Consider the following 24831-nt stretch of genomic DNA (forward strand, 5'->3'; position numbering starts at 1 on the left):
AATTAAATGGTTAAAATCTTGTCCGTCACAGCTAGACTCCATTAGCTCCACATCCCATGATCCTTGTTTAATAAAATAGGAGGATTAGACTTTATTTTGAAATGTGATTTTGCGGTAAATAAAATCCCCATCAAGATACTTTCCAAAACAGACTTTGCATTTTTGGGAAAATGAGATTTACCCACAACTTCTCCCCATAATTCAACCTTATGGAATAATAGGGTAATAACACTTAATCAAAAATCAATTTTCAAGAGTGACTGGTTTAAACAAAAAGATTATATTCATAACAGATTTGTTGGATGATAACGGTGTCATTCTAAGTTACACAGACTTTTCAGAAAAATATTGTCTAAACTGTTCTCAAAGAGAATATAACAAATTTTGTGAACTGGTCCCACTGCCTCTGCTTCATTTGATTAAAAATGTTATGATATACAATAATTTCTCATAAGTGCTCCCAAATTTATTGCTAGGGCAATGTCAGCTGTTTGATAAAAATGCAATAAGAAATTTATTAGTAGTTTCTTCAAAGACAAAATATTTCATAGTTACAACAGAATGGTTTGCATGGTTCTAATTTATTTCATATACAGTGGATAAAGCATACTAAAAATTTATGAAATAGCCTATTCTACCTAAAGTTAAAGAAACACACTTTAAAGTAATAAACAAAATTAATCCTGTGGCAGAATTTCTAAAAAAAAAAAAAAGAGAGAGAGATTTGGCTTTGAGGTGGATCAGTGTTCTTTTTGTACTGATGAAAATGAAACCCTAGAACATCTTTTTTTTTCTATGCCCTATCACACAATGCATTTGGTGCAACTTAAAAAATTGGATTTCCCTAAATATTAATGATGTGCCACTATTTGAATTACATCATAATTTTTTTATATGGATCATCTAGCATTGGGTGTCTCAGACATTATTAACATCATCATACTTTTGAGTAAATATCATATCCATTGTGCTAAATGGAGGAACGCTAAGCCTTCTCTCCCCGGTTTTGATGATTATTTTAAGATATTTTTTTCTTCGCTAAAAAAGACAAAAAGCACATATGCCAAAAAAATAACCAGGATAATGCCCGTCTCCTGCTATTCTAAATTTCGACTTATGCTGAGGCTAATATATTAAGTAATGCAGCTGTTTCACTTAGGCTACTAGCAGGTTGCTGAGTAGACATCTGTGTAGTGGTTTGTTTGAAATCTACCACTTTTTCCTTCAGTTTCCTTGTCAAGAATTAACTTCCTGTTCAACTGAAACGCCTTGGTTTTTCAGTAGTGTGTGAGAGGTAAAATTTCAGTAGTGTGTGTGAGAGCGTTTCAGTAATAATCTCCCTTACGGCACCTCATTGTTTTGGGTCTAGACTTAAAAAGAGAAAAGGGAGTGATATTTCTTATATGAGGAGGTAGGGAATTCCAAAGTCGAGAAGCAGTGCAGCTGAAAGCCCTGCCCCCCAGAAGTGTGTTACTTTACCACCATTAGAAGGTATGTGTGTCTCTGTAAATATGGTCACTTCACTCCCCACCCCCCAAAAAATGCAAATCTGAAAACCAGTAATTATGGTCATGGTGGCTACATTTGTCTTTTAATAGTCTATGACAAAAATCCATAGAGCGCACCAAATAGCGCATATTGTAACAGTAGCTACTGTTACAGTAAGGCTCTATAGAGCCGCACTGCCAGGCTGAAAATCTATAGTATCTTTATGCTGTTATAAATAATATGGATACTGCCTGCATTACATGATACGCTCCATAACATGGACTATTATAAAGCTACTTTCAGCTGCTCCCTCGTTCACAGGTCATCACAACAGAAAGCTCCACATTTAATTTGAAAGTTTTTTTTAAATTTTTAAATTTAAACCAGACGTCCTTCCTAATGCTAAGCCAACGAGGTTTTTGTCTCCTTCCAGGATTTTTTGCCAGACGAATGTGCAGAACATTACACTATGAAGCCACTTTAGTCTTTATATAAATATAACTTATGCAAATAGAGCAGTCAAAAACAGGAGGAGTACAACAGAGGGTTTATGGTGATATTCGCAGTTATTGCAGATGAAACGACCACTTGTGTTTGACAGGAAAGCACATTACAGAGGACACATGCTATTATTGGAAGCAGATTCATCTAAAACCTCTTCCTGTTGCTGATGCAGTGGTCCTGTATGCCGAGGTTTTGTATCTGTATCAGAATCAAATGGGAAAAACCACAAACCATAGGCTGAACACAATGCATGGGACACCAAATACAGTTACAATGTCATCTAACTCCTAAATACCCGTTGTGCTTCAGTGAGACATCACTCAAATGATCATATTAATATTCATATCATTATTATTGCAGCTGTCATTGGATTTATGAAATAAGCATGCTAAAATATTCCTTCTCAGTATCTCACAGAAATAGAAAAAAAAAAAAGTGATAATTTATCTTTCAACAGTTTTTACATGAAATTGTTTATAAATGGTATTCAAAGGTGATAATCACCTGCATTCACTTAACACTGAGGTTACTGCATTTGGGAGAGGCAATTTCAAAAAAAACCTTTATAAAGAAAAAAAAAAAACAAGTGACGCTACAGCCACAAGATTCTGTGTGCTGCAAAATAAGCATGTGATGGAGGCCAACAGGCCCCAATCAGTGATGTCAACTCAGAGTCACCATTCACCAAGTTTCCAAGAATACAGCTGACTCACTGGTCAGATGATAGAACATGTACGAGTCACACCAGGCCACTGTTCACTTTGCAATATTTTTAATGTGCAAACACTTATTTTTGTCCTTTGGGAAAGTGGGATTCTGAGGTTCCACAGTGTGTGACAGAATGATGTCCGTTCCCGTTTTTCCCCCCCCACCACTGGAGTTCAACATTCAAGCTTGTCTCTGCGTTCATTCCAGTTTGTTACATGCTTCCAAGACCTTGTAGTTAAAGTCCTCAGGCTGGTCGGCATACACATAGTGTCCGGCTCCACGGATTGTCTGCAGGAAGGCAAGAGAATCAGAAGGGAAGCAGCCAATTAAAAATTATGGAAACTATATAAAGGCATGTCATAAAGGGAGGTCATGATTTTAACGAGGAGGGCTGCGTCTCTGGTTTATAGCTTTCATAAAACAAAGATGGAAAGTAACATTCAAATTTACAGCATGCATCAGTCAGTTTCATTTCAAGCCTCCATACAGTCAGTTCCACGGTTCTTCATGGCAGAAAAATTTACCTTTGATGTGTCAATATACACATAATTGCATGTGGAGCAATCATGCTTAAGGCACTGAATCTGTGGAACTCTGCTAAACTGAGAGGTTTTCTTTTATATAATTCATTAAACAAATGTATTTTAAGCTTAAGTAAACTAAACCCCATGTACAAAAGCAACAAATCAGTCTTTTGTCCAGCGATTTTTATTTGATGAAGCCTCAATGTTTTTTTTGGTTCAGTCGAAACCTCCAACTTTTACAGAGTAGTATTTTTTTTTTTTTTTTTTTTTTTAAATAAACTAAAATTATATAGTGAAACAAATTGATCAGCCCTCTTGTGATACAACATACATCCTCTGTATTGCACGAGGCTGTAACCATAGCCAGCCAGTTCATTTTGTGCAAATCCACTCTTCTGCACTCTTTTCAACATCCATGTACTGATCACCGCACCGTTTCTGTGCTAAAAGAGGCATCATTTCTTTCCTCATTACTAAAACAGATTCTGAAGGAACATTCCACTAACTCAGAGGGTTGCTAGCAACCCTCTGAGTTAGTGGCAGTCTGTGTTGAAACAACAGCTGTAATTCTCCACATTTCAACTTTTTTCCTCAAAAAAAAAAAAAAAAAAAAAAAAAAAGCTTGAAACTTCAAGATTAAAGCCTACAACTTTGTTTTCAATCAATAATAATATATTATCAATATTTTTTTTCCATGTAATGGCACCCTAATACACTGTTGTAGAGGTCAGATAATGACTGTTTGTTTGCAGCAGCCTGTAGTTTTGTTTTTCTTTTGTTTTTTTTTAAATGGACATTTTCCCCCATATATCTGTACTCATTAACACAGAGTTAGGAAATTAAAATGTCTCGAGTCCGTGGTAATGAGAATGTCTTTGCATATCATAATATTTCAGTGTCTGTTTTGCACCTGTCTAGGCAGCTGCTCATCCAGTCTTCCTCAGCCTTGACAGGTGTATGAAAGCAACAGCCCATTTTTCCCCCCTAAGTGCCAAACCCTTACCACAACTCTCACCTAGTCCTAAAGGCCATTACACAGAATGTGCTGCAAAACAATGACCCAAAATTCCAAATTGCCATGTAACATATACATCGGTGTGAAAAAAAAAAAAAGTGTTTGCTATGTTTTTGTATGTTTGTCACACTTAAATGTTTCAGATCTAACAAATTTAAAAATTAGACCAAGATGACAAGAAAACACAAAATGCAGTTTCTAAATGAAGGCGTTTATTATAAAGGGGGAAAAAAAAAAAAAATCCAAACCAACATGGCCATGTGTGAAAAAAGTGATTCTCCCCCCCATTATAATTAATGGTGGTGTATCACATCTTTGGAAAGCCAAGTTCAATTTCTCTAGCCACACCCTGATTACTGCCACCGTTCTCAATCAAGACATTACTTTAATACGACCTGCCTGACAAAGTGGAGTAGCCAAAAAGGTCCTCAAAAGCCAGACATCATCCCCATGATCCAAGGAAATTCAGGAACAGATGAGAAACAAAGTAATTGAGATCTCTCAGTCTGGAAAATGTTATAAAGCCACTTCTAGAGCTGTGGGACTCCACAATCTCCACAGTGAGATCCATTATCCACAAATGGCAAAATCATTGAATGGTAAACCTTAACAATGGTGAACCTTAACATAAGTGGCTGGCCAACCAGAATTACCCCAAGAGCACAGCAACAACTCATCCAAGAAGTCACAAAAGACCCCAGAACAATATCCCAAGACCTGCAGGTCTCACTTGGCTCACTTAAGGTCAGTGTTCATGACTCCACCATAAGAGAGTCAGCCCAGCCGACATGGCTAAGTTCCAAAACAAAAACCAGTACTGATCCCAAAGACCTCTGGTGCAAAAAGTAACACTGAAGTGTTCATGACCTCAAGCTGAAGCACACTTGGGTTCTGCAGCAGGACAATGATGCAAAACACACGAGCAAGTCCATCTCTGAATGGCTTAAGAAAAACAAAAATGAAGAGATTGGATTGGCTTGGTCAAACTCCTGATATGAATCTGATTGAGATGCTGCGGCATGACCTTAAAAGGTGGTTCATGCTCAAAAACCCTCCAGTGTGGCTGAATTACAACAATTCTGCGATAACTGGGGGCGAGTCTTTTACAGCTCTGAAGGAATTCTGACCCACTCATCTTTGCAAACAACTGATTCCAGTTGTTGCTGCTAAGCGTGGCCCAACCAGTTATTAGGTTTAAAAGGAAATCACTTTTTCACACAGAGCCATGTAAGTTTTATTTACACAAACACCTAGAAACTGCATTTTGTGTTTACTTGTGTCATTTTTGTCCAATATTTAAATTTGACGATCTCAAAAACTTAATTACGTATGTTTGTTATACTTAACTGGTCCTGATGTTTCTAAACAAGAAAACAAAGAAATTGAGATTCTAGGTTCATCCAGTTCTCACAAGCAGGCAGCAGCAGGGAGAATGTCATGGTTTGATCCAGGAGTTGGAACTGTGTCACAACCACTTTTGTCCATATTTCAGGATGTCAGTGGGGCAGGTTAAATTCTTAATATATGTCAGACCACATCTGAGGAGGCAGAGGAGTCATTTCAGAGCCGATTGGCCTAAAGCATCAAGGACCTAAAGTATCAAGCTGTGTGTCTGAGGTAAAAAGTATTATTTTACTATTTGTATATACAGATTTCTGTAGCTCAAAGTGAACTGGTACAGTTGTTGTCGTCCAATGCAGTTGGTTGGATCTGTGTAGTTGGATCTGAAAACTCAAGCTTGATACAAAATAAATAAATCTTAGCAATAAAGCAGGTTTTGAGGAAGTGTGAAGAAATTAGTTACAAGTTTAGAAAGTCTATAAAAATGTCATCACACTGATGATCTGGAACCCAAATTCAGAAAGACAGTTGGATTTTTTTTGAAGCCTGAACCATGAAATAACTGCCAGGAAATTCACTTTAAAAATTTGTTTTCAAAACTGTTTTTGGCAATTTATTCCTTAAAAATGTATTGTGAAATTTACGTTTTTCGAGGGAAGGGGAAAAAAATAAATAAATAAATAAAAAACAAAAACACTTTGAAGGGATATCAATCCATCCATCTACACACACAAACTTACTATGATGTCCACATGAGAGCGTGGCCTCATCTTTTTGAGGGTGATGCCCGAGATGCAGTCTATGCTGGAGCGGGAGCCATAAATGATGGTGATGGGGATATCAGACTGCAGCTGGTCAATCCTCTGCAACATTGGCCTCTTGGCCCAGCCACATGGCGCAGTCATATTCTTAAAAGCAGTTTCCCCACTGTGACAAGACGAGGAAAAGATAATCAATGAGCACATGACAGAAAATGGATATGACAAAACATAATACTAGGTAGTAAAACGTGGATGAGAGCAGAAAAGGTGATGAAGAAATTGCTTCCATGGCCATTTTAGAGACAAGTGGCATTAATAAAAGAGAAAGACAGACCTGGGGCTTTGCACGTTCAGGTGGTAGATGTAATCTGGCACAGTGTTGTCAGTGAACACGAGGGAGAACTTTTTCTTGAAGTCGGATCTTAGTGTTTGCACCAGAGTGGGACCTGCAGGGGACCAGGGAAGAGACAGAGGTGTCAAACACAAGCATGTAGCCATTAATAGATGAGGAGTACTCATTACATTTTACATGATTAGTCACACTGGGGAGAGCCCAGGTTTTGGCTTAAATTCCTTTCAAAGTCAAAGCAAAAAAAAAAAAAAAAAAAAAAAAAACCACACACGAAAACTCTACTGAATGACATTGTGCTCGTCACATCACTTGCTTTAACAAGCAGTTCCTAGTTTTCTGGGTGTGCAAAGAGAACATTAGCTGTGATACTGCAATATTAAACTAATATAAAACCATCCCCCCAGTTTCATACTGCATACATTTTCACTTATTGTCTGGAGACAATAAGTGAAAATCTTCACCCATTATATTGCATCCTCTCATTTCCATTCTTCTCATTTAAGAAAAAGAAATTTCACGTGCTCATCATCTCCATTCCTGATACTTTTGTTGTAGCTTTGCTTTTCCCCAATATTTTGGTGTGCCACAGCATGGACACATTTCCCTGGGATTATTAAGCTAGTCCGGTTGTGGGTTTGCTTTTTAGCACTGTGGTACTTTGTCTTTTAGCACCTTACCCAGTGGTCCTACTAGTCGCAGGCCAGCCAGGGGGTTGAAAGGACTGAACATGGCACCAAGAGCTTTGATCCACACAGGGATGGGCCGGTCTGGTTCTGTTGTCTCCGGATGATCAGGTAAACCCCAGGGCTCAACCAGGACAATGTGCTTTACTCTGCAAGCCAGACAACAAACACAACAAAAATAAAAGTTAACCTGCTCTTTTAGTTATAAATTGTTTACAGACCTACAACTAAAGGACAAAAACATTAAAAAGGCCAGAATGAAGAGTGCCAGAGCGAACATAGACAAAGACCACGACTTCTGGAATAATGTTCTTTGGACAGATCCAGAGTCTAAAATTGAATTCTTTGGACACCAGCACAGTAGACATGTTTGGCGTAAACCAAATACTGCCTTCCAAGAAAAGAACCTCATACCAACTGAAGCATGGAGGTGGCAGTATCCTAGTTTGGGGATGCTTTGCTGCAGCAGGACCTGGCCAGCTCACTATCATAAAATCCATCATGAATTCTACTGAGGGAAATTCTTTTGTCATACACATGCTCAATGCAGCAAGAGAGACAGAGGAACAGAAGAATTAGATATACAACATATACAATAGAATACTAGTATACAGTAATGACCCAAAGCATACCAGCAAATCCACCAAGGACTGGCTAAAAACTAAGAAGTGGAGAGTCCTGGAATGGTCAAGTCAAAGCCCTGATCTTAACCCCATTGAGATGCTGTGGGGTGACTTGAAACAGGCTGTACATGCAAGAAACATCTCACAGCTGAAGGAATTCTGCATTGAGGAGTGGGGCAAACCTGATCGATGTCAGAGACTGGTAAAAGGCTACAAAAGCCATCTCACTGAAGTTATATCAGCCAAAGGAGGCAACACTAGTTATTAGGGGGTAGGGTGTCCTTTTTTCTCCATTGAAATAAACATTTTTGTTCATATCTTTTTTTGATGTTTCACAAAATGTTCATTTTTGTTGTTTAATTGCAATTACATCACTTTCTTTTCCAGTAATACATAAAATCATGATTGGAAATTGATATGTGAACTGTTCATAATAAAGGGCTGATTATTTAATGGGGTGTCCTAATTTTCCTCACATGACTGTAAGCATTCAGTATCCTGGTGCATGCATTATTTTTTTTTGTTTTAACAGAGATGTGAATGTGACATACATCTTTTCATCAAGAAAGTAAATACATCCCCCCAAATATAACTTTTCTGGCACAGCATTTTGTTTTGTTTTTGTATTTTTTTTTACAATTAAATAATGGTGACCCATTCTATTTTTGCTTATTTCTGCCATATATACACACACACACACAGTTACATTGTGAATGTACATTTTAAACAATTCTCAGATAATGACAGAGTATGAACTGTGGACCAAAAACTTTCAGATGGCTCTAAATGCCCAGTTTCACAGTTTTATTTTTGACTTTTGAGGTCACCAAGATCAGATATTGCTAATATGAAAACGTACACAGCCCTCGTAAGGTGGAGTCTATCAGAAGAAAACTGGCTTTAAGGAAGCAGGAAGGGAGCTAAAATGCATTTCAGACATGATGATGGCAGTTTTTAGTGCTGCAGAAATATGAACAAAACCAGCTATGGCTGACAGTCTAACAGGTCACAATCAAGCTAGGCCAAGGGTCAGCAACCTTTAACACCCAAAGAGCCATTTGGACCCGGTTTCCATGCAAAAGAAAACACTGGGAGCCGCAAATCTAAAATGAAGATAACACTGTATATATTGTTTCTTACTTTTATGCTTTGTGTGAACAACTAAGGTGTGTTGCTTATGAAATTCATGAAGTGCTCCAGAGAAAATTACATTTTATTTATGTAATTAACACATTTTGAACTCTTAAATATAACAAAAGAAAAGACACCCAGCTGAACGAAAATGATCCATGTAGCAAACAAAAGCTGTTGTGAGCCGCCCCTTAAATCGCCTTTGGGCTTTTGGAGCCTTGACCTGACTTTTTAAAAAAAAAAAAAAAAAAAAGGCGGACGCACCTGAGCAGCACCCGCAGTCACGCCTCGCCGCCTTAACGTCTGTGCTATCCATGTTGTTGTGTTGGTGTGTGTCGGGCTGTGAGCTGCAAAGCTACAGCCGGCTGTATGCGTACAGCAACCGTGTGTGAAAAGTGGTCAATGAACCTCTGCGCAGAACCATAATTGGCCTACCTGGGGTCGAAAGTCTCGATAAATTGCACGGCGTTTCGGCGGGTACATCGGCTTCCACACTCGTGGAAGCCGGTGTCTCTCTCTCTCTCTCTCCTGCTGCTACTTCAATCATGAAACTGATCAATGATCAGCTGATCGGCTTTTGTGTCGCGAGTCTGTCTCTCTTCCTTGTTTTTGGCCCACTTCGCGCCAGAAAGAGGAAACCAGCGGCTGAACAACAGCAGCACGTTTAACCTTGATCAGCTGTTGTTAGAATTTATTTAATATTACTTTCTACACCAGGATCCTTTTCTACGTAGCTGACGGCTGGTACCCGTGCAGGGGCGGATCTAGCAAAGTTTAGCCAGGGGGGCCGATAGGGCATTAATAGCGAAAAGGGGGCACAAAGACATCATTTTTTTCTTATTCTCATTTAAAATGTCTAGCTTTTAATAAATAATTATCCGAATTTTACACCCAAAGTTTTAATCTGATGTAAAATGTATAGAAGTCCATTACTGTATATAGTAACTATTAAGTCTAATATACCCTAGTAAGCTATAGTACTTTTTCCTTTGGGAAGATACCATCTGTGCAGTCTGCAATTCTGTTGAAGAAAGATGTTGAATCTATTTAATTATTCTTGAAAAATAATTTCTGTGCATTTCTTTCACACTGTATCAAATTGAAGTTGATTACGTCAATTAAGCATCATGAGGTGGAGGGTGCGGGTTGGTTCCCTATTTTTTTCTTTTGCTGGGAGTTTGCAACCCTATTAGTTAGGTTGCTTACTCTTTAAAATACCAGAATAGGGAGGATGGAGTAGGTTTAAGTTCATTAGATTAATCATTATTGCTGAACTATAAAATATTTTGGGTGCAGTGTATTTTTTTATTTTTATTTTTTTTAAACATACAGGTCTAACAGAATAGCTTTAGTGTTTTGTTTTTTTTTTGTTTTGTTTTTTTAACTTGAGTATGAACTTATACAAAAAGCAGCAAGATATTAAAAAAACAGTTTTATTGATTAAAAAACACTATCATATCGTTATCGGCAGATATCCAAATTTATGATATTGGTATCGGACATAAAGTGGTATCGTGCCATCTCTAATAAGGACTAAAGAGCTGCAGGTTCCCGACCCCTGAGCTAGGCTGATATTTACATGACACCATGAAGCAGTTTACTTTCATTTTCATAATCAACTGGAAGCTAAACTGACAGGTGATTATAAGCCATTTAAATCTGACATGTCATGGTCTTAATGGACTCTGTACTGGTACAGAGAGCACATTGTTGTGGTTCCCAATACGAATGAAGTTCAAGGATGGGGGGGGGGGGGGACAACAGTGAGCACAGATCGGGGACGCATGTGCCTGATCACGAGCATCTGAAGTTATAACTTAAAACCATTTGGAACGCTAAGATAACAATAAGAAGACAGGAAGCGGGAATTTTCAGTGTTACTGATGAAGAGGGGTGATAAGGGATTGAGGACATTTTATCAGGCGCCGCTTAGGGAGAGCCGGGTGAATGCTGGAAGCTCCGAGCTGGAGCTGCGGCAGGAGGAGATGGTTCAGGAGAGATAGAGTCTAGTGGGAGGAGAGAGCGTTTTGGAGGACACTGCTGTTATCACAGGCTGCCAGCACCTAAAGGCACACCGCTACAACTGTATCCTCTACTCATGCTGGCATGTTTTGCTACAATCATGTTAACAGCAAAAGGGCAGAATCATTATTCATAACAGTGTTCACTGCAGACTGCTTTTTTCTCCTCCTAGGCAAGTTCCACTTCATTTGTTCCATTTACAGCAGTGATGAAAGGATTATTCAAATGTATATTGTTCTGGTTTTATAGAGCAATCAACACTCTGCCCACTTGCTCACTGGAGCTCTCAGCTGTAACACATGGCTTTCTTTAGCTGATCTGACCAACAAGCTGCTCTTGGGGACAGAAAATGAGACATTATGACACAAACTTGTTTGATGTGTTGATAAATCAGTTTTCTTGTGTCCACTGACACACTCCACTGTATTTTCCATAACAGTCCCTGACAGTATCTGCCTGCTGTTTGCTGTGAGGCAGCAGGTGTAAAGAGGCCCAAACACTTCTGCAGACCAACATTCACACACCACCCTCAAAAGGCAGGATACAAATAATAGTTAGAGATGATATGCAAAGATTATCACAATATTAACTCTGTCCATTTCAGCCACTCTTGCAGATGACAGGAGCTGCTAGCCAACAGTGGACATTAGAAAAGATGAGCTCCTATATGGAGTGCCTAAAACACTCGCATAATAATAATAATAATAATAATAATAATAATAATAATAATAATAATAATAATAATAAGAGACTAAAACCTGACTTTAGCTTATGCTACAGTTCTGATCCTGACATTTTACACAAAAATGCCACCTTTCTGTATCAGACAGTGTGGGTCATGATACAGTAAGATATGAGAAATCCCATTGTCTGCACCCACCTGCCTGGGTATTTAATTGAGTATGACACAGCGAGGTATCCTCCCAGATTGTGACCAAGAAGTATCATAGACTCCAGACCCACGCTGGCCCGCCACTGTTCTATGGACTCGACAAACTGATCCTCTGCTTCTGCTGCATCTGTTGAGAACACAGGCCTGCTGCTCTGGCCAAAACCCAGTAAGTCCAGTGCAAAGACAGGCCGATGCTGGGAGAGATCATCCAGATTCTGAGCCCACAGGCCCACCCCGCCGCCAAAGCCATGCAGCAGAACTAAGGGAGTTTTATCTTTAACATGGTCATTGCAAAAAGTCAGGGTCCACAGAAGATTGTCGTTGGAGATGGGAACAAACACTTTAGTAAATGCAGTGCTGACATCTGAAAAGAAAAGCACAAGATTACTTTTAAGTTCAAGAACATTACGATGGGTCAAATATTCCATTTCACATTAACCTAAATAACATCTCTTTTTTGATACTACTGAATCAATCAGGTCTTCGCCAAAAGTGAGATTCTCTACAAAAGGTTTTTTAAAAAAAAAAAAAAAAAAAAAAAAAAAAACCCACACACACACCCCACACCACACACAAACACGGCAACAAGCTCAAACAAGAGCAATGCGATTTCTCACACTTACTGGTTCATTAGTAACATCCTGCAGGCACAGTTGGGTTAAAGTCATTCATAGAAAACAGCCCCTGAACTTCTTGATTTTTCAAAGCTGTAATCATCAATCACTTTATTTATAAGTTCCTAGTCTACTGTGGTTAATGTTCTCTACTTGTTGTCACGACATTTTCTGGAAGACCGACATCTAATATTCCTTTAAATTTTGAGCAATGAAAGTCATGAGTTACTTTTTCCTGAGCTGTTTGTAGTCTTAGATAAGACACACACTTTACAAGTGAACTCAGACACATTTTGTAATTAGCATGAAACACGCTAAGGCCCAATGCATCTGCTCAGTTTATTATTATTTTATGTCATCAATTGCATTTTTGAGGACTTAAAGATGCTAAAAAAACTCATGTACATTTTCACCAGATCTAACACGTGCAAAATTTCTTATTTTATTGGTTTGTAAATGGCCTATATTTGTATAGCGCTTTACACGTCCCTAAGGACCCCAAAGCGCTTTACACATTCAGTGATCCACACACTGGTGATGGCAAGCTACATTGTAGCCACAGCCACCCTGAGGCGCACTGACAGAGGCGAGGCTGCCGGACACTGGCGCCACCAGGCCCTCTGACCTTCACCAGTAGGCAACGGGTGAAGTTTCTCATGTACAGAGTAGGAAATGGTTCAATAATGCCACCTATGGTAGTACTACCAGCATGCGGTTTGAGTTACATGAATGAAATTTGGTACACACATACGTAAAGTCTGGAAGCCCACTGACCCAAACCCAACAGGAAGTCCGCCATTTTGAATTGAAGGTGACATTTTGGCGACTTCCTGGCATTATACTGTTGCAAACTCCTCCAAGGATCAACTTCATATTTGGTCAGTCTAAACTACAGACCTGGGCCATATTAAATTGCAACACTTTTGAGCTTTCTTCAAAGGGCGTGGCCGTGGTACCACGGCAAATTTCAACCAGTCGCCATGAAAATATAGTTTCCTCTTATTTACACATACATCGTCCAATCTGGACCAAACTTCCCACGTTTCATAAGGCTCCGCCCCTGAAAACATTTCTCCTGTCATATTTGATGGTGGTCACTGCACCACCTAGTGGGAACAAGAAATGTCATGTTATGCACTTTGGGCTACAGTTTTAAGGTGACTGACCGCAGCAACCTCAAATTTGCCAAAGAAAGTCTTAAGGTGTTGGTCATCGCTGCTTGCAGATTTAATTCATATTTACAAAAAGTTATTTGATTTCTAGCCAATACAGGTTTTGTTTAGCAAAACAGGTTGTGTTTGAGTGAGTGACCACAGGTGGGTGAGTTTTTACTTTTGCACACTGTACAAAAAGTATGTTTTAAATTACAAAAAAAAAAAAAAAAAAAAAAAATTACACTGGGTTTATCCTTACACTGCAGCATCTTCTCCTCTGAAGCTTGCAGATGGCTTTTTGAAGTTGGACACCATGATGGCAGCCAGTTGGGAATCCAGCACCACCTACGTACACAAAAGCACAACAGTATGAATATGAATGGTTTGCCTTATATTAATATTTCAAACGTTCATCATTATAATAATGATGATTCATCATCATGCTGCTTTGGGGTACTCACAGTCGTAGGGCTAAGATTCATAACACAAACCTGCACCACAGAACATTGACTCCTAGCTAACCAGACTCTTACTGTATGGTCCTCACTTAACTCATTTCTCATCTTTCTACCACTTGGACTGCGTTTTGCAACACGCTAAACAATCAGGATTACTAACAGGTTAAGCAAGCAAAAAACAGGCTTGATACACAAAATTACCATCAGAATTTATCACAGATGCTTTGAAAAATGTAGTGGTTTAAAGGTGTGAACATACACCATAAGACTGTAGCCTTATGGTGTATGTTTTTGTTGGAGTTTCCAGAGTGCAAAATCTGGGTAAAAATAAATGATCCAAATATGATTTGATAACAAATTGCAAAATGCAAAATTGTGCAAACAATTTCATGCAGAAAAACAAATATACACCATATTTTTCAACTGATAAGGCTTCTACATTTGCTGTTAGGAGTGTTAATTTAGTTTTGCATTGCCAGGGAGAGATCGCTTTGTCATTTAGTTCTTCATGGAGTCCTCACACTGAATGTTTAGATTGTTCCGTGTTGGTATTTTAATGTAACAGAGCAGTCCTTAATATGAAGCATCCATGAAGCTTTATGCTTTAGGAACCAATACGTTGTATTAATGCTTCTCTGTATGACTTTATCAGTCTCCCATACTGTTGAGAGAAAATTCTGACCCAATGCCGTTTGTGAGGTATTTATTTAAGCACAGATCTCTTAAGATACCCAAAGGGATTTGTTTCTTTTCTCAGATGAATGGAATAAAATTGATGGAGAGGTAAAAGCCTACATCTTTCCACTTTGGTTTTTTTTTTTGTGTGATTTTTTTAAATTGTAATTCTGAGCATTTTGTGGTTTTTGGTACTCTGGAAAACTGTAAATTATGAGCAGAAGCAATGTTAAATTGATGTTGATAAATCTGAGATATTTCTGTAAACATTCACATGCATGACTTCTGCACAGATTCATGTGGACACACTGTTAGTTAACAAGTCCCATTGTTCCTGAAGTCATGTGGTTTGTTCAGATACAACGTTGCAAACCCAACACACGCTGCAATGTTCTTTTTTAGTGAAAAGGTTTTTTCATTCCTAATTCATGGCAACGTGTTATGGCAGGCCTTCTACTAGAAGGCATAACTAAACTACAGAAGGGTGTGACTTAAGAGTAAGGAGACACTTAAAGGTTTTTGGCTGAATGTCTAAACAGCTGTGTTTATTGTAAAAGTGTCATATCTCATGACCTCTCCATTAGCTGCTCTGTGTGGGAAAGCAACTTCTTACTTCACAGCTGGCTCTGAAATAAGCTCTTCTGCTTTCCTCCACTGGCCCAGTGTGGTCTTGAGGGAAAAGCATAACAGAGCACAAAGCTGTGACACAAAAATTTAGTTTCTTTGCTTTCTTTTGTCTTTAGGCAAGTCAACTCCCCCCACCCAAAAAAACCCAAACAAACAAAAAAGAACCCTGAACCCCCCCCCCCCCCCCCAAAAAAACAAAAAAAACAACAAAAACAACCATAAATTGTAAGAAGTCAGTGACAACAAAATGTTCTTCTGTGACATGCAAACCTCATGTAGCAACACGCAGAGACATCAAAAGAGGAAACAAACGGCTGTCGTCACACTACACTTGACTCAATGTTCTCCTTCCCTGACATCGGTCACATTAGTTTCTTTAACAAGGCCTTCTTTACAGAGTCTAACCATAGACATCTTGTTCACTTAGTAATTATCAAAACATTCATCTCCAACTGTTTTGATAAAGGACTATTTGTCCTTTATCAAAACAGCTGTAGCTAATGAAAAGGGCAACTTAAATTGTTTGTCTGTGTGTCTGTAAGGTTTTCGGCTGCTAAGTGGATAGAACACCTGAATATGTCACCTTGAATTCTGAGAAATCGATACAGGACGTGATTGATGCGATTTTAATCAGTCCCTTTCACATGTTTCAACATTTACCTAAGCCTACTTCTAATAATTCTTACAATTAAACAAATGTGACAGACACACACACACACACACACACACACACACACACACGTCTATTTTCTAAGTGAGCAGCAGCAGCGCAGCCTCAAAACAAAGCAGCCTCAAAATTAGCTTTAAATTGATCAAGTATGGCATTGGCCTTGGTGTGAATCTGTGCTGCCTGAGTGGTCCTCTGTTTTAAATAAGTCAGTACTGCAAGAGAACTCACATAAAGTCCTTTCCAACATGTGGCAGACATAATGAAGCAGCCTCATTACTGTGTTGTTTAGGCACAACTAGAGTCACAGACTTAAAAATCAGCCTAATTTAACTGCTCTGATCATCTCTCCCCCCCCCCCCCCCCCATATATGAAGGTTTTACTGTTTGGGGAGCTCATTTGTCATTTTGCTCATTTTAAGACTGTCCTCCACCCCCCATGGCTGTCGTTTTCCTTTTCAAATCATTACACATGATGCTTGGGCAGCAGGCAGCAAAGAAGGTCCTGAAGGTTCAATCCAAAACTAGTTTTACTTAATTATTTTTTTTAACATAAAAGCACATTTACGCTATATGCGCATGTGTTTCTCATCTGGGCTGCTGTTGGGGTTTTCTCTGCATTATTGTAGGGTCTTCACCTTATAATGCAGAACACCTCAAGGAGATGGCTGTGATTTGTGAACTGCACTTTCACTTTTAACCCACTCTAAATGCCTTTTACAAGTCTGGAAACGTCAATTTCAATGCCTTTTGAACAGGTTTTTGTTAATCGGGGTGGTGCTGCTCATTTATATTGCTTTGCACTGATAAGCAACCATTTAGTCTCAGCCTGTTAACATACAGGTGTTGGACTCAATTGTTGGAGACGCAATTACTTGATAAACCCGTGAGTTTGCCAGGGTTATCAAAACGCAGGAGACACCTTGTGTGTTATTGTGAAAGGTAAGTTAAAGAGTCACACAAAAGTTTACGTTTAGTTCTCCCTTTGCTTACGTTCCATTACTCTACTAAGTCTCATGAAAATCACCCAGCTGAAAGGAAACTGGACCTGCACAGTGACACATACAAACTAACAAAGTGAGGCTACAATAATGAAAGCTAATGTCTGAGTGGAGGTGGATATTTGTGTAAAAGAGTGTCACACCTGTGTCTGTGTGTGGATGCTCATAACATTACCTTATTGTTTTATCCACATAGCCCCACACACTCCTGGCCAGACTGGGAACACCAACAGTAGACAGCATTCTATGAATGACCCTGGAGATATAATAAAAGAGTAAGCGCGTGAGGGCAAAGGACAGGGACTGGCTGATGACAACGCGTGACAGCAAAACTATCATCTCCATTATTTAAATTATCAAGCATTTACTATAACACTTAAAAAAAGTTTATGGTTTTATCAATGTTTTTTTGTGCATTTCCGGAGGGCTTTTTATGCACATGAATATAAAAATATTCGCGCCACTGCGAAACTCTTGTTTAAAACCGGTGTTCTGACAAACCATCCTAGTTTGGCAAAACGTCCTACCGTAAGTACTTTATGCACATTTCTGCTGTCACAGAGTAATTCCAACACCAACTTAACTTTGCCCATCAGAGTATGCTTGTAGGTCATATTCATACAGCCAGGATGGTTTGCCACTTCATTTTACCCGTTAAAGTATCTTGTAGGTAACATTCACTCTGACGGGTAAAATTAAGTGCCAAACATGCATGGTTTGGCACTTAATTTTACCCGTCAGTATGTTTATAGCTGTTATTAACAAAGGTAGGATGGTTCGCCACTGAACTTTAGCTGTTTAAGTATGCTTGCAGGTGAAATTCACAAAGGTAGGACGGTTCGCTACTTAATTTCGTGTTGTGCGCATGCACAGAAACAACGGGTAGGATGTATTTGCGAGGTAGGATGGATTCCAAGAACACCAGTTTTCCAATTTGCTCTACTATCTCTGAGGTAAAACAAACATGGCAGTCCAGCGGCTTTGCAATAAGAGCGTTATTTTACTTCTGTAGACCACACCGACAATACCTTCAAAGCACCGGTGAGTTTTTCAACGACCTTCTGCAGTCTTCGAGCACTCTCATTTAGTACGGGCCACTTTACAAGAAGCCAGCAATTAACTAATGAGGGTGGGTGGGGGGGGGGCAGGTTTACCTTGACCCAAGTGGTGCCTCTCTCTGACAGCCTGTCTAACTTTCGACAACAACACTCGGGCATTTTTCAGGAAAAGGTGCACAGTGTCGCTGTTCCAATAACACTTAGTGTCTGTTAAATAATAAAGGAACATTACCGTGGATAGACATACTCTGACAGACCGGGGAATGTGATAGGTTAATAGAAATACTCACCCTCTGTTCTCGATCACCGCTTGCTCAGCCATAGCGCGACAGTCCCCGAGACGCTTCTCACAGTCACGTGGCTCTGACGTAGCTGCCGAGCTTGTGTGCATTTCATTTATAGCGTCAGTTGACTGAGACAAGGGGGAAGGGGGGGAGTGTTATTCCTACTGTGGATCCACCTATCTCCGCTTCGTTTCTTCCTAGTAGCGTAAAACAAACGCACCCAGGAAGAGTTTGCGGAACTGGCGTGTCTGTCATGTCTAAACATTGCTGCTGATCGGGGAAGTGGGTCTTGGTAAGTATTTAAACTCCGTTTTGTGTTCCTTGTTTTACATTACTCGGGTATTTAAAAGTAACACAAGAGTGTTGAGCTTGCGCGGGCAGCTGCTGATGTTCAGCTCTTCGGTTCAGTTCTTACGGTGAATCATCCTGCAAGTCATTAGAAATGTTCTCAACGGTCTTTAAACTCATTTATCTTGCTGATCTGATATTTCAGGTCTTACATTTAATGGGGATAGGTACTCATGCACATGTAACCTGCAGCGTGAAAGATACATGTAGAAAAAAGTTGTATTTACAGTGTTGTGCAAAAGTCTTGAGCCACACATCGTTTAGATTGTGCTAGGCGAATGGGATGTGATTTATGTGCAAACATAATCAGAAGCGCAATTAAATATTTAGCTGTTATCAATCAGAAGCTCTCCAGATGGACAAATCTTTTCTGCATTCATAATTCTACCAGTTTTGACAAGATCTTCAACACCACCATGCCTCCACTGTGTTTTCCACATGGCTGTAGTTAGTCACTGTTGTACTTTGATTCTGACCTTTTCTTTACGTATTGAAAAAAATCGAACCAAAAAAAATTCAAATGTGGATTTTTCACTCCACTGGTTTTCAGTCCAGTTATTGTGTATGTTGGCATACCTCAGCCTTTGCTCTCTGTTTCATTTACTAAACAACAGCTTCTTCCATGCTTCCACTGAGGCTGTTTGATGGTTTCAGTGAACCATAGCTGGATCAGACTGAAAGTCCTGGGTCTTTGATGGATTTTTTTGTCTTATTTCATGACTCTCATCGGGTATTGATACATTTTATTTTATTTTATTTATTTATTTATTTTGGGGGGGGGTTCTGTCACTGCTACTTTTGCTCTCATCTGTCCAGTTTCCTTAATTTTTTTTAATGACACACATACATGGACTGTAAGTAAGTATTAGTCCATGTATGTGTGTATTGTTGTTGTTGTTTGTTTGTTTGTTTGTTTGTTTGTTTGTTTGTTTGTTTGTTTGTTTGGGTTTTTTTTCCTTCTTTTCTTTAAAAATTATTTCTTTTTGTTTTTTTGGGTATCTTGTGGTTTTATTGCTTTCTTACTGCCATATGTTCAAGATGTTTAAAGTGTTGGATATTTATGAATATAAAATCCAATAAATATATGTTTACAAAGAAAAACTTTGTAAACATATATTTACAAAGTTTTTCTTTGTACCTTTTGAAGGCTGGAGAACTATTGCTCAAGACCATTGTAAAGTAACAACAAACTCTGGGCATTTGTAACCAAAATACAAAGAAATCAGGGGTGAATCAGGACTTTTGCACAGTACTGGAGTTGTTAATTTTCCCGTAATTTCTCTAAATGTATATATTTAGGTCCGGGGTAAACCTGCATTTTTTTCTAATGGCCATCAGGGGTGATCCCTGTTATCCCTGAAGCCTCCTCCTCCTATATGTTATAACTTTGTTTAATCTCTTCAACATGTTGACAAATTTCTTTTTTTTTTATTTATTTATTTATTTTTTTTGTGTAATCTTCCTGACAGACACCAGTATTCAAATAAAAGTGGGAGCAAGACTACAGAACTATAACAGATTCTTGCAGTCATAGCATAGCGATTGCTGTTTTTGAACTCCTAATTAAAACACATGAGAACAAAGAAGCTACGTAATGTGAAATGTAAAGCTGTATGTTACATTCACACATACATATATATTTACTCACCCTAAAGAAAGTTGTTTAAAATACTAAGATAGTTGCCATTTTTTTTTTCCAAAATCTGACACAGTCAGGATGAAGCATGAAGATTTGTTGTGTAACTGCAGAAAATGTTTCAGTGTTCGGTGTAAAAGAAATAATAACAGAAATAATCCTGCTACCTTCATTACAATTTAACTGGATTATAAAATGAAAACAGTTACTGATTATAATCCCTAACAGAAAGATATCCAAAGTCAACTCAACAAGCTATGGGATTTGAGTTTTAAACCACACTCATTAAAGACTCCGCACACCCACACAGGTGTTGTCACTTAAAGCTGCACAGGCGTGGGCCAGGTTAGTGGAATTTATGTGATCGATCACACACACACACACACAGAGCTATACAGTGGGGCAAAAAAGTATTTAGTCAGCCACCGATTGTGCAAGTTCCCCCACTTAAAATGATGACAGAGGTCAGTAATTTGCACCAGAGGTACACTTCAACTGTGAGAGACAGAATGTGAAAAAAAAAAATCCATGAATCCACATGGTAGGATTTGTAAAGAATTTATTCGTAAATTAGGGTGGAAAATAAGTATTTGGTCACCTCAAACAAGGAAAATCTCTGGCTCTCACAGACCTGTAACGTCTTCTGTAAGAAGCTTTTCTGTCCCCCACTCGTTACCTGTATGAATGGCACCTGTTTGAACTCATCATCTGTATAAAAGACACCTGTCCACAGCCTCAAACAGTCAGACTCCAAACGCCGCCATGGCCAAGACCAAAGAGCTTTCGAAGGACACCAGGAAAAGTATTGTAGACCTGCACCAGACTGGGAAGAGTGAATCTACAATAGGCAAGCAGCTTGGTGTGAAAAAATCAACTGTGGGAGCAATCATCAGAAAATGGAAGACATACAAGACCACTGATAATCTCCCTCGATCTGGGGCTCCACGCAAGATCTCATCCCGTGGGGTCAAAATGATCATGAGAACGGTGAGCAAAGATCCCAGAACCACACGGGGGGACCTGGTGAATGACCTGCAGAGAGCTGGGACCAAAGTAACAAAGGTCACCATCAGTAACACACTACAACGGCAGGGAATCAAATCCCGCAGTGCCAGACGTGTTCCGCTGCTGAAGCCAGTGCATGTCCAGGCCCGTCTGAAGTTTGCCAGAGAGCACATGGATGATACAGCAGAGGATTGGGAGAATGTCATGTGGTCAGATGAAACCAAAGTAGAACTTTTTGGTATAAACTCAACTCGTCGTGTTTGGAGGAAGACGAATACTGAGTTGCATCCCAAGAACACCATACCTACTGTGAAGCATGGGGGTGGAAACATCATGCTATGGGGCTGTTTTTCTGCCAAGGGGACAGGACGACTGATCCGTGTTAAGGACAGAATGAATGGGGCCATGTATCGTGAGATTTTGAGCCGAAACCTCCTTCCATCAGTGAGAACTTTGAAGATGAAACGAGGCTGGGTCTTCCAACATGACAATGATCCAAAACACACCGCCCGGGCAATAAAGGAGTGGCTCCGTAAGAAGCATTTGAAAGTCCTGGAGTGGCCTAGCCAGTCTCCAGACCTCAACCCCATAGAAAATCTGTGGCGGGAGTTGAAAGTCCGTGTTGCTCGGCGACAGCCCCAGAACATCACTGCTCTCGAGAAGATCTGCATGGAGGAATGGGCCAAAATACCAGCTACTGTGTGTGCAAACCTGGTAAAGACCTATAGTAAACGTTTGACCTCTGTTATTGCCAACAAAGGTTATGTTACAAAGTATTGAGTTGTATTTTTGTTATTGACCAAATACTTATTTTCCACCCTGATTTACGAATAAATTCTTTACAAATCCTACCATGTGGATTCATGGATTTTTTTATTTTTTTTTATTTTTTATTTATTTATTTATTTTTTTCACATTCTGTCTCTCACAGTTGAAGTGTACCTCTGGTGCAAATTACTGACCTCTGTCATCATTTTAGGTGGGGGAACTTGCACAATCGGTGGCTGACTAAGTAGTTTTTTGCCCCACTGTATTAATGAAATATACAAAGGCTGTTTTTCTTTTTAACAAAACTGGAAGCGTGAGAGATCAGTGGAAAGTTCAACTGTTACTTGTAAAACTGGTAATACTTGAACCTCTGGAGACAATACGTAGGCTAAAAATAACATAGCATGTGGTTAGGGTACCTGTTCTGATCACTGTAAATTTGGTTATATTTAACATTGTTAGTATGTATATGTGCTTCGTTCTAGGGGTGGGCAATATAAACGATATACGATAGAAACGATATAAATTTGGCCAACGATAGAGATCGCTCTATCGTGATAGGGCCTGTTTTGGTCGAAAGCATCGCAGCGGCTACAACCATTATCATCTGCAAATTATGGCGGGCGACAGTAATAGCAAAGAGATGAAGCACGTTTGAAATATGGGGAAAGCCAAAAACTGCGCTTCCTCCACTTCCGTAACATTGATTGATTAATGTTGAATTCGCTCCAGCTGCTCTATTCCCATGTTGTTGCAGTATATTAATAACTAACCTTGTATGGTGGATGAATAATCTTAGTTGTTCTCCTGACTGAAGTCTGGCCCGTGTATAGCATCCTGCTATGCGATTGCATTTGTTCATACAGAATCCATCACGTTAACTTTTATCGAGTGGGAAAAATGTTGGCGTTCAGCCTCCAGCTTCACTGTGCTAATGTTATGCTAACATAGCTGTGTCGCTAGCAATCACGTAGCACAACATTATATACCAGGTAGTCCAATTTCAGTAACCCTGCAAACACCACTGCTGTTTAGTTTTCTGTCTTCATTTATGTTGGAAGTGGCAGCAGAGCTGTACGTTTTAATTAGTTTCAGAAATCTCAGTCAGAACATGGTATGTCATGTTTAGGTGGAAACTAGCGACCTAACTTCCTGTTAACGTCTAACTCCGTTATATTTAATAAATTCTGTTTTCATGGAAGCTCCTCACTACAGCAGCCGTAATGCTCTTGACAATCCATCAAGCAGTGCGGCTTACCAAAGTTGTACTAAAACATTTTTAACAGATTTCTGCACGCCAAAATCGGTTCGTGGTCAGTAAGCACAACCGGAATTCATACATAAGGCACACTCGCGATTTTTGAGAAAATTAAAGGATTTTAAGTGTGCCTTATAGTGTGTAAAATACATTATACAGAAGAAAAGAATATATCGCGGTATATATCGTTACCACACGTGCTTCAAATTATATCGCGATATGGATTTTAGGCTATATTGCCCAGCCCTACTTCATTCTTACATCCCTTTGTTCTATCAAATCATTCAAATAGTGTGACAGCATTGGTAGGACTGCGTGTGTGTGCACACAGTACATACAGCAGTAGAGTAGACAGTAAAAAAATCTTAAGGTAAAAACCCATCTGAAATCATAGTGAAGTTTAACCTTCAGCTGGGACTTCCAAGAGCAAACTCATATGGCTGATATCACAGTCACCACATCCAACTTCCACAATCCAACTTATTATTTATTTTTTATGACATATGGTTCAGATACCCATAAACTGTATAAAAGGTGGACATAGCTTCTGGGTCTGTGGAAATATCCTATACTGTAATTCTTTTTAATGGGCACTAGAGGTCGATACCTGTGTGCCTCTCATTGCTGTAGAAATGCGGTTGTTAAGTCTGACGTCACTAGCCGTGTCTGGGCCTAAACTCCGCTGCAGGTCCATATATCAAACGATCACTATGGCATTACTGGGAGTTGAAAAGCTGTCTAAAGTCTTTCATCTTTAATAAAATGACCAGCGTTCTGCTCTACCAGGTGTAACAATTGAGTTTAACATCCAGGCATCCATGAAAACGGAATTTATGACATTTAACGTTAGAAGTTAGCAGGAAGTTAGCTTGCTAGCTTCTATCTAAATACAATATAGCATGTCCTGACTGCGGGGTTTTGGAAACAAATTAAAACGTACAGCTCTGTTATCACTTCCAACATAAATGAAGACAGAAAACTAAACAGCAGTGACGTTTGTAGGGTTACTGAAGTTTGGCTAGCTGGTATATAATGATGTGCTACGTGATCGCTAGCGACACAACTATGTTAGCATAATATAAACAAGATAACTTTTTTCCACTCGATAAAAGTTAACGTGAGTGTTCTCGGTGGTCAGGAACAAATGTAATCGCATGGCAGGATGCTGTAAAAGGACCAAACTTCAGCCAGGAGAACAACTGAGATAATCCATCCACAATACGAGATTAGTCAT

General features: G+C 39.2%; 2 protein-coding genes across 5 annotated transcripts in view; one reads left to right on the forward strand and one right to left on the reverse strand.

The window, feature by feature from the left end:
* Positions 1-1855: 1855 nt before the first annotated feature.
* abhd5a (abhydrolase domain containing 5a) lies at positions 1856-18696 on the reverse strand. Its single transcript, XM_040013292.1, has 8 exons — positions 18589-18696; positions 17416-17496; positions 14072-14157; positions 12033-12408; positions 7371-7525; positions 6676-6787; positions 6321-6507; positions 1856-2988 (listed from the first exon to the last, which is right to left on the reverse strand). Exons 1-8 carry the CDS (start codon positions 18687-18689, stop codon positions 2899-2901), a joined length of 1188 nt encoding a protein of 395 aa, XP_039869226.1. The 5' UTR covers positions 18690-18696; the 3' UTR covers positions 1856-2898.
* The window catches only part of ano10a (anoctamin 10a), a 37546-nt gene continuing 30873 nt past the window's right edge, over positions 18159-24831 (forward strand). For 2 of the 4 annotated variants that reach the window (XM_040013287.1, XM_040013291.1), the window contains exon 1: positions 18764-18874. The gene's annotated coding sequence lies outside the window, so the exon portion shown is untranslated. Of the gene's footprint in view, positions 18282-18763; positions 18875-24831 lie in introns of those variants that run through there. The other 2 variants (XM_040013289.1, XM_040013290.1) reach the window with 2 other exon arrangements.

Source organism: Simochromis diagramma, unplaced genomic scaffold (assembly GCF_900408965.1).
Source record: "Simochromis diagramma unplaced genomic scaffold, fSimDia1.1 OVJJ01000618.1, whole genome shotgun sequence".
In the NCBI taxonomy this organism is placed as follows: Eukaryota; Metazoa; Chordata; class Actinopteri; order Cichliformes; family Cichlidae; genus Simochromis; species Simochromis diagramma.

Excerpts from the sequence above, each read along its gene's own strand:
- abhd5a (XM_040013292.1), bottom strand. The coding sequence starts at position 18,689 with ATGCACACAAGCTCGGCAGCTACGTCAGAGCCACGTGACTGTGAGAAG. Across the intron at positions 17,497-18,588 it reads GCGGTGATCGAGAACAGAGG|GGTCATTCATAGAATGCTGT; the intron begins GTGAGTATTTCT and ends TTATATCTCCAG. Across the intron at positions 6,788-7,370 it reads GCGACTAGTAGGACCACTGG|GTCCCACTCTGGTGCAAACA; the intron begins GTAAGGTGCTAA and ends GGTCCCCTGCAG.